We start from the raw sequence: 10,399 nt of genomic DNA, 5'->3' as shown, positions 1-10,399 counted from the left end.
AGTATCCAGTGCCTGGTGCCCAGTCCCGGTGCCCTGTGCTCTGTGGCCAGCGCCTGTTCCCGGTGCTTGGTACCCAGTGCCCGGTGCTCGGTGCCCGGTGCTCTGTACCCGGTGCCCAGTGCTCTGTGCTCAGTGCCCGGTGCCCGGTGCTCAGTGCTCTGTGCTCGGTACCTGGGGCCCTGTACCTGGTACCTGTTACCCAGTGCCCGGTGCCCTGTACTCGGTGCCCTGTGCCCGGTACCCGGTGCTCGGTGCCCAGTACCCGGTGCTCGGTGCCCTGTGCCCGGTACCCGGTACCCGGTGCCCGGTGCCCGGTGCCCGGGCTGCGGCGGGGCTCTGGTGCCCCCTCGTGGGCGCCGCCTCCCGCCGCCGCCAGGTCCGGCCCGGCGCTCCGGGCGCGGCGCGGGCAGGGGTCGCCTCCCGTTTGCCGCCCCGGGGGCGCTCCTGCGGCGGCGGGAGAGCGCTCAGCACCCCCTGCTCTGCCGGGCGGCCCCTCCGCGGCCAGGCCGGCCAATACTTTCCTCTTTCCCCAGAATCCCAGGTTGGAAGGGACCTCAGGGATCATCTAGTCCAACCTTTCTAGGACGGGCACAGCCTAGACAAGACGGCCCAGCACCCTGTCCAGACGACTCTTGAAAATGCCCAACGTGGCCGAGCCAACCCCTTCCCTGGGGAGATTATTCCAACGGTGACTGTCCTCACTGTGAAAAATTCCCCTCTCGTGTCCAACCGGAATCTCCCCAAGAGCAACTTGTGTCCATCCCCCGTGTCCTCTCCATGGGACTCCGTGTAAAAAGGGAGTCTCCATCTTCTTTGTAGCTGCCCCTTAAGTACTGGTACGTGGTGATGAGATCCCCTCTGAGCTTCCTTTTCTCAAGGCTGAACAAACCCAGCTCTCCCAGCCTATCCTCATATGGCAGCTTCCCAGTCCTTGGATCATCCTGGTGGCCCTTCTCTGGGCCCCTTCCAGCCTGGCCACATCCTGTTTGTACAGTGGGGACCAGAACTGGACACAGGACTCCAGGTGTGGCCTGACAAGCGCTGAGTAGAGTGGGATAATCACTTCTTTCTCTCTGCTGGCGATGCCCTTTTTGATGCAACCCAGCACCCTGTTGGCCTTCTTGGCCGCAGCAGCCACTGTCCACTCATGTAGAGCTTCCCCCCACCAGGACCCCCAGGTCCCTTTCCACAGAGCTGCTCTCCAGCCAGGTGGATCCCAGCCTTTGCTGCACTCCCGAATTATGTTTTCCCAGGTGCAGGACCTTTTGCTGCTCCCCAGAGGCACGCGTGTTCCTGCACCACCCCTACCAGGGCTGGTGCCTTCAGAAGAAGTAGTGTGGAGCAGAAGTTGCCGCTCCAATCCCGGGGAAGGTCTCCAGACCCTCCCGCAGGGACAGGCTGGGAGTTTATCATCATGCAGGAAAACAGCTTAGCAAGAACCATGGCACCAGGGAACAGAAATATTAGCAAGTGACACAGCACACGGTGTTCATTCATCCTGCCTTGGTGAGCCCAGCACACCTCCTGAGGCTGGGCAGGAAGGGGGAAGCCTCTCCCCTGTGAGAGGGAGCCCCAGCAGTGCCCGGCGCCCCTGTCCCGCTCAGGGTTACCCGGCCCTTCCCTCCCTGCTTGTACTGCCCTGATCAGCCACCTCCAGCCCTCCCCACAAATGGTGTCACCTTGTACCTGTACAACTTCAAGCAAGCACAGCCCTCCACCGCTCCCTCCTCTCATCCTCTTTGCTGAGACCAAGACCTTACAAATCCCCTGATGAGGCTGGTCCAGGCCCAGCTTTCCTCTGGAACCAGGATTTGCCTTTCCCATGGGTGGCATCTGGTCCCCAGCCGTCCCCCCGGGCTGCCTGGGCTGGACCGCAGGCGGCAGAGCTCCTGCAGAGCTGTAAGGAGCAGGATGCCCCAGCGACACCTCACCCAACTGCCATGTCCTCAAGTCAGAGCTGGATCTAAACTGCCTGGAGGTCTGGGACCGGGGGGTGGGGGCTGCCTCTGCCAGACCCCTTCCCACCTGCCCAGCCCTCCCTTCCCAGAGGGAGCCCCTGCAGCCCTGCTGAACCCCATCCTCCTTCCTCCCAGGGACTGTCGTGAGTGGCCGTGACCTAGTTACAAACTACCACCCCCAGCAGAGAGGAGGAAAGGAGGCTAATCACCCCCAGAGCTTGTGTTCGAGGGAGGGGATAAACGAGGTCCCCGCTGGTCCAGGTCCCCTGCCTCCTGCTTTTGGCTGGGGCTGCCATGGCCAAGCAGACATGGGTGAAACTGTGCACTGAACTGTTTGTACTCTTCCCTCAAAGGCCCATGTAGGGGAGTAACAAGATACGCCAGCCCTGCAAAGGCATGTGTTGATCTAGCGCAGTTCAAAGCCTGTTTCCTCTGAGCATCACTGGGATCCCAAATAAGCTGTGCAGTATCATCCCCTCATCCCTTCCCCAGCTCCCCGTGCCTCTCTGCAAGGGACTCAGCCCTTCGCCCTCACAGGAGGGGCATCAGCTGCACTGACGGGCCAATTCCTATATGCCAGAGGAAACCCACATATGTGTATATTTGCATATTTTATATATATTATATATATATATTCACGTTTCAGAGCACAGAGCAGAACCAGCACCCTAGGGCCTATTTAGAGCCTGGGGCTGGGGTCTGGCCACTGTCCCTGGAGCCTGATAATGCTATTTCAAAAGTGTATCAGCTCGAAGGCTCCTAAACCGCGCTGAACGCCCTCCTCCAGCGGGGAGGCTGGAGGCACGCTGGCTTCACAGGACCTGCTGGCGATTTTGAACGGCTCTTGGTGACATGAGAGAGGCGCACTGGGGGATAAAAGCAGCAGGCAGCCAGCCTGGCAAGTGCTGAGGATACCGAGTACGTCCAAAGAACCCCATCCTTCTGTAAAGTTACAGCAACGGTAAGCGCTCGCATGCTGCCAGTCCGTGGCAGCTGATGAAAAGGCAGGAGAGAATTAAATCAGAGCCTGTGGCTGACCTTGCAGCGATGCCAAACTTCAGAGCCCTGCTGCCACCCCTGGTATGCTACTGCCAGGAGAAAAGCGTCACCTTCTTGGGTACGTGGGTCCCCATGGCTGAGCCAGCGGAAGGTGTAAAACAGGGATGTAAGCAGAGCATCCAGCTCCGAGATTATGTGAGTTTGGGGGAGAAACCTCACCGATGGCGCCACACGGGGGAGGACCCTGGTGCCACGTGCGGCCCCTGTGATGGCAGACCCTGCCCCTTGAAGCCAAGGGACTGCGAGCCCTTGGGATAACCGGGCACCGCAGCGGGGGTGGAGGCAGAGCGTGGCACAGCTGAGGAGCCCCTGGTCTGCGTGTCGCATCATTCCCGAGTCGTGGCGAGGGGAACACGAGTCGCGCGCCGGCTGCCTCCTGCAGGCCATCCCTCGCTGCAAAGCCTACCCAGAGATAATTGCCGTCTTCCTGAGCGGGCACCCCAACGGAGAGACCAGCCCAGCTGCGGGGCCGGAGTGACAGCTCAGGGCTCTTTGAAGATGTGGAGAGGGCTGCTAAATATGTAAATCTCAGCACACTGCTGTGGCTCTCACTTAATGGAGTTTTTGACTCTCTGTAACTGTGCAGGAGCAGGGAGAGACAGACCCAGCTAAAGCCACCGATTGCAGCATCCCTGCTTGACTATTCCAGCCACGGGCCAGCCTCTGCTCTGCTGGGCTCAGCTTTAACAGCTGTGAGTTGCTCTGAAATGCCATTTCTGAAGGGCAGGAACCTGCTGAGTAGTATTTCTGTTTTGGTTTCATGAAAAAAATTTAAAAGAGGGAGATAAGGGTGTAGCCCTAGGTCACTTTGCCCATGGCAGGAAACTAAAGCAGGTCCTGAGCTCCCCTGGAAATGTCCCCAGTGGAGCAAAGCCAGCTCTGCCTCCTGCTCTGGGCTTCTTTCAGGGCTGCAGCTGGTTAATGATGATAATGATGATGCCAACATTTAAAAATTATTATTTTTGCTGACCTTCCCAGTCAATTCCTTTCCAGGAGCTCATGCCTGGCATAACCCCCCTTTTATTACACATATCCTGGTGGGACAAATAGTGGTGGCTTCGCCTATCCAGTTTCTTATGTCACAGCTCCCAGGGACCGTGGGCACCGCAGGGGAGAGATGCTTGATCTCTGGAGTAAGATCCTTGGGGCAGAAACCTTAGGTCTGGGCCCCCCCCCCCATCCTACAAGAAGCCAGCTGGTTCCCCTGCGAAAGTCCCCACCGCTCAAGCCCAAGGGATGATCACGCCTGGCACAGCCAGCAGCCTCCCCATCCTCGGCACCAGGAAAGCTCAGCCACGCTCAGCAGGGCTGCCTTCAGCTTCCTACGGGCTCCCGATGCTGCCAGAGAGGCCTGGCTCAGGCACAGGGCATTGCTCCCCTTTCCTAGCTAAGTCCTCTGCCCGGCCCGCAGCGGGGACTCAGCGCAGAGCAATCAGCTAAATGCTTTATCCCTCTGCGGGCAGTCACGCCAGGGGAAAAAAAATAAAAGCCTGATGGGATCCTTTTGCTGGCCTGTCACCTTAAAGCCTCTCACCTCTCCCTGTCTATCATCGGGGTTATAAACTCCTTAGGATGTCATCACGTGCTCCATAAATAACAAATATATAAGCAAGGGCCGCGGAGGGTGCGGCAGGCAAAGAGGAGAGGCAAAACCCCGTGTCCTCCTCTTCTGCCAGCTGCGAGGCAGCACCACCGGAGCCAGCCGGGCAGCAGAGCGGCGTGGGGTCCCCGTCCGGTAAGCACCCACGTTTCCCTTGCATCCCTGTGGCACTAAGAGCCTTGGGGACAGCTAGTGGTCCCGAGGCCACTGCGACTTACCGGCCCCAGTACCCCAGGATGTGGGGGATTGCCCCCGAGGGGGGGGAGGTTGGTGCATGGAGCTTCGCTTGCCTGAAAAATCCCCGTGGTGGAAGTAAGAGCGTGACTCTCTCCCCTATCCTTCAAACACAGCCAACCAAAACCTGCTGTAGTAGGGACTCTTCTCATCGAAACCCCCCGTGTTTGTGGTGTGGGAAGAACTCGAGTTCTTTTGCAAAGAATATTTGTCTTCCAAACTGGGTCAATAACTCCCTACTACCAGCTCGTTTAAAAATTCAAGCTCCAAATCCAGGCAGACATTCACAACATAATAAAAAGGTGTTGTTAGTGGGTTACTGCGGACTTGCCTGATGATTTACATGTGAGCATCTCTACGGACCATGTGGATGCTTTGATCTCTACTGCACAAATGCAAGCGGGGGGGGGGGGGGGGCGGAATTTACAGAGCGAGCTTTTGGTACACTGCTATGTACACACAGACATATCTGGCTCGTCTCAGACAGGGCTGGTAAGGAGCTACAGCACAAAATTTATCCTGGGCTGTGACTTGAACAATATACAGGAGGCTGTGTGGGAGCATGGGAGGGAGATATCTTGAGCCAGGGAGAGAGGCTTTTCCTCCTCACTCCGGTTCTCACTTACTCTGACCTGGTGTGAGTTTCCTTCACCTCTGCAGGTCAGATGCTTCCCAGGTGTAACGGCACTGCTGGTACCCCCATGGCCATGCAGGTCCCAGGGCTGGCTCCGGGGACGGGCTGGGGAGGGTGGCTGGTTCCTCTGCGCGCTGCAGGCTGTATGTACCCCCGCCTCTCCTGCAGAGGTCTTGTGCATCTGCAGGGAGCTGAGAAGCAAAGCAAAAAGTTCATTTCCAGAAAACAAACACAAGTATATCAGCCCTCCAGCTGTATAACCTGGATTGCCAGGAATAAAAAGCCAGAGGGGAAAAAATACAAGGAAAACAAGCTAAGGAACAGCCTTTCCCCATCACTGACTTCTGCTCCGGGCTGTTGCTGGTTGGGGGCTCAAGAAATTTCTAAAAATAGCTGGAAGGATCTGATTTCCCTTTCCTAGTCACCTCTAACGGGAACTAGCAGCCACTCACACAAGAGGTCTTGAACCACCCCCAACGCTGTGGATGGCCCTGAAGAGAATTCCCAGTATTCAGTTCTTTACAGCCTTTGTATGCTCTGGGATAAAGACATGCTCCCGGCCAGTGACCTGCCTAAGAGCGGCTGTCAGCGAGCAAACGTCCCGCTCCCCGACTCCCGCGGCAGCTGAACCGCCAGCGCTGCCCAGGGCTGCGCTCGGCTGGCGGCTCTGCCCCGGCATCCCACACAGCCGCCCCTCACCCGAGCCAGCGACAGCCCCGCAACCTGCCCCGGGCACTCAGCAGCGCCCAGGATCAAACCCCCACGGCATTTTCTACATGCCCAGAGCCTACCCTCTTGCCCTCTCTGGGATTTACCCAGGTGGATGAGCCCCTGATCCAATTATCAGGATGAGGAGTTCCAGAAAATTTGATAATAAGCTCTACAAATATGCCACCACCCCCCCCCCAGTACCCCACTCTCCTGTCCAGCTCGGCCACCTCTTTACTCCCCTCATACATTGTCCCCGGGAGCATGAACCGCCCATTCCCAGCACCATTCCAGTTAGTCCTTGGTGACCGGAACCAGCACTGGGGATGCTAAATAACTCCCCTGCCAAAGAAACCCCCTCTCCGTGATGGACCCAGTCCCTTAGCTACATGTCCAGTACCAGACCAGCAATTCACTGAAAATAAACTACGACACCCCAGCTTGCCTCAGGCTGGATAAAGCAGGCATTTCAGGTACCCGGCCCTGGGCATTTCAGGATGGAAAATTCCCAGCTTGCGCCGGTTCTGCCCTGTGCAATGCTTGTGTTGGTAATGCTTTTGTTTCTATAAATCCTATTAGCTGGAGGCAAGCCTATAATTAGCAGGGAAAGCCAGCACCTCTTGAACAATAATCAAAAATGACCTGGCTTCACTGCAAATTGCCTGAATATTGTCTGAGCAGGGACAGATGGATGGATGGCTCTGGGAGCAATTCCCATTATTTCTGCCTGTAGTCTGCCTGTGCTTATCTCGCTCAGTTATTGCTCTTAGTTCTCAGTTCTCTCAGTTATTTGCTCGGTTTGTGGCTCTCTCTGGGTTTATTTATTGACTTGGTTTGCTCACACATGAAACCAGAGGCAGACTGAAGCCACAGGCCCTCATCCAGGTTGAGGGATTTGGCTGGGCTCTGCCGGGTGAGGTCAGGGGCCAAAGACCCTCCTGGGGCAACTGCGGGGTCTGGGGTCCCACGTCACCGGTGGCGTGTCCCAGGGCAGGCTGTTCCTGCTGGGACCATGCTGCCTGGGGCTCCCGGGGCAGGGGGCAAAGCCTGGGGGCACCTCACCCAAGGCTTGCGGCCACAGGCACCCACTCGTCCCACCACAGAGCCACCTCAGCTCTGTCTGCGAGCGTGGATGCGACCTAGGAGCCCAACAGGGGCTAAGCTGTGTCACTTACCAGCTGAACGAGCCGGAAAAGGGAGTAAATCCCGAGCAGCTCCGGCTGCCTGTGGGAGGCAGCTTTGGCTGCCTGACGTGTCCGTGCCGGGCACCGCGGTGCGCGCATGGTGGCCTGGCCCTGACCTCTTGCTCGCATACACCCATACAGCACCACCAAGGCGACAGGGCTGCAGGCAGTATTTGACCAGAGAGGCTTATTTTGCAGCCTCTTGGCTTCCCGCAGCCACATCCCACCCTGCCTGCCCCCCAGGGCTCTCCTGCCATCCCACTGTCTGGCTTTGCCATGGGTTGGGAGATGCTGGGCAGGATGCTCAGCCCCATGCCTGCTCCCCCTGCTCCAGCTCTAGCAGCCCCTGTCCCTGCTCTGTCCCACCACCCGGCCACCCCAGCTGGTCACCAGGCTTTTGTCCCCCCCCCGGTCTCTAGGGCCGTGGGTTTGCTGCAGCCCACGGCTGGTGCCAGGCTGTGGCTGCCCAAGCACCGACCCCTGCTCACAGTGATGGCAGACTGGCAATGGGGTCACTGTGGACGGGTATTTGCTATATATACACACAGACACATATAGGGAAAGGGTGGCAAGCAGCCTAATCCCATGCATGATCAACAGGTATTTTTGGCAGCTAAGAGCGCTGGAGGAGATCGGCTGAAATAAAGGGTGCTGTGGCGCCGTGGGGGTCAGGAGCTGGCAGAGGCTGCCCCGATCAGAGAGAGAGCTGGGAAGCAGGGCAGGAGGAGGAGGATGTCGGCGCTCAGTACGTTGCCTTTCCTGAAGCCCATTCATTTGAGGTCCCCCCGAAGCTCGCCAGGGGGTCAGCGCCGCCACACGCTGCCCGCCAGCGAGTTTCGCTGCCTCAGCCCCGAGGACGCCGTCAGCGTGTTCGAGATTGAGCGGGAAGGTAAGGGGCTGCCCCCGGGAGGTCTTGCCCGGTGGCATCACCTGGAAATGCCCCATCCCTTCCCTCCACCGGTCCCTCGTGCTCCCCAGAGTCACACCGTTGTGGGAAAACCCCCGTGCAACCCCCCCGTGGGTGATGAGGGAGGGAGCCAGCGGCCGTGACTTGCGGCCAGGCCACCATGGGCCCCCTAACGAGGTGGGGAAGGCTGTGATTAAGGAGATGGAGAACCACGGCCCCCAACTCACCCAGCTGCCTGGGGTGAGGATGGTGGGAGGCAATTCCGGAGCAGGACCACGCGAGTGGGGAGCATCTCTCCCAAAACAGCCCTGCCAGAGGCAAGCAGACAGGAGAGGGGGAAGGTGGGAGGAAGGACATCATGCTCAGCCTCCTATTGCACAGGGGCACTTTGAGATGTACCCCCAGCACCCTCCCCCTGCCCTTCCAGCCCAGGCACCCCCAGCTTCGCTCACTCAGACTCACCCGGCCCATTTCTCCCTCCTCTCCAAAGGGCAAGGGGATCGGGGAGATGCCAGGAGGGAGGGTTCATCTCAGCACCCGCTGCTGTAGCTCTGGAATCAGCAACGAGAGCGGGGAGCCAGTCCCTGGGCCGTGGGGGGGCTGCCTCTGGAGGAACAGAGCTGCTCCCTGGAGCCATCCCGTCCCTTAGGGCTCCTCTAGGCCAAGTAGGCAGCAGGACACATGCCATCTCTCCCCATCGCGTCCTGCTTCCCCCCCCCATCAGTGCTGGGGGGTTGTCTGGGTCCCCCTTGCTATGCTCACTGCCGTCCCCCTCCAGCCTTTATATCCGTCTCCGGGGACTGTCCGCTCCACCTGGATGAGATCCGCCACTTTCTGAACCTGTGCCCAGAGCTCTCCCTCGGCTGGTTTGAGGAAGGGCGCCTTGTGGCGTTCATCATCGGCTCCCTCTGGGACCAGGACAGGCTCAGCCAGGTAAGAGCCGGACCCTGTTCTTCTGGCTCACGTGCTGGGAGAGGCTCTGCCAGAGCCTGGGGATGAGGAGAAGCTCCCTGGGGCCCTCAGGTTACTCACTAATCTTCTCCCAAGACTAATTGCTACAGGGCTGCTCTGGTGGAAATGAACTTTCTCATTAATTAATTTTACTCCTGCTGTAAAAAAAACCATGCTCGGTAATTCCCCACAACATTCATTTTAAGATTAAAAAGCCTGCAGGGATGATGTGGGGAGGTGAAGGGGGATGGCAGCGCGACCCTTCTCCCTTTGGGGGAGGACGTGGACCCCAGTCCATTGGGGGGGGGAGCCGAGGCACGTGCAGGCTGGGACCCCCGGTCACACTAACCCCGCTCCCCCCTCGGCAGGCGGCGCTGACCCTGCACAAGCCGCAGGGCACGGCCGTGCACATCCACGTGCTGGCCGTGCACCGCACCTTCCGGCAGCAGGGCAAGGGCTCCATCCTCATGTGGCGGTACCTGCAGTACCTTCGGTGCCTGCCCTTCGCCCGGCGCGCCCTGCTCATGTGCGAAGATTTCCTCGTCCCCTTCTACCAGAAGTGTGGTTTCGAGGCGCTGGGGCCCTGCGAGGTGACGGTGGGGGAGCTGGCCTTCATCGAGATGCAGCATCCCGTGCGGGGTCACGCCTTCATGCGCAGGAACAGCGGCTGCTGAGCCCCCTCCAGTCCAGCCCTGCCAGGGAGGCTGGAGAGAGGCTGCGGGGGGAGGACAAGAGGCTGCGACCCCTCTCCATCCCTGCCGCAGCTACACATCTTCCCCGGCTGGCCCTGGCTACAGCTGCTCCCTCTGCCACATCTGCCTTCCAGCCAGGAGACCAGCCTGGTCCCATCCCGGCCCCGGCAGGGCTGGGGACAGAAACCTCCCGCCCAGCCCCGCTGGACGCACCGACCCCCCGGTCTCTGCTTCAGCTGGGGCTGTGCTGGCAAGCCTGGGTGGGCTGCAGGGCCGCGTGCCCCGAGGGGATGGAAAAGCACTGCTAGGAGCAGCTCGGGGGGCTCCGCTGACCTGAGGGCACCCACAACGATGTTTTGCTGAGACACGCAGCAGAGCCTGTGCATACACATGCCCCCAGCACCGTGCCCCCTCCCACCACCAGCACCACAAGTGAAGCCCACCACAGCCAAGCCCTCACTGAGCAGCCCCG

General features: G+C 59.3%; 1 protein-coding gene across 1 annotated transcript; it reads left to right on the top strand.

Moving 5' to 3' along the window:
* Window positions 1–8,081: 8,081 nt before the first annotated feature.
* AANAT (aralkylamine N-acetyltransferase) lies at window positions 8,082–9,909 on the top strand. The gene is made up of 3 exons (XM_075111373.1): window positions 8,082–8,266; window positions 9,063–9,217; window positions 9,604–9,909. Exons 1-3 carry the CDS (start codon window positions 8,110–8,112, stop codon window positions 9,907–9,909), a joined length of 618 nt encoding a protein of 205 aa, XP_074967474.1. The 5' UTR covers window positions 8,082–8,109.
* The last annotated feature ends 490 nt before the right edge of the window (window positions 9,910–10,399 follow it).

Source organism: Phalacrocorax aristotelis, chromosome 16 (genome assembly GCF_949628215.1).
Source record: "Phalacrocorax aristotelis chromosome 16, bGulAri2.1, whole genome shotgun sequence".
NCBI lineage: Eukaryota > Metazoa > Chordata > Aves > Suliformes > Phalacrocoracidae > Phalacrocorax > Phalacrocorax aristotelis.
This window is presented reverse-complemented; position numbering and strand designations above follow the sequence as displayed.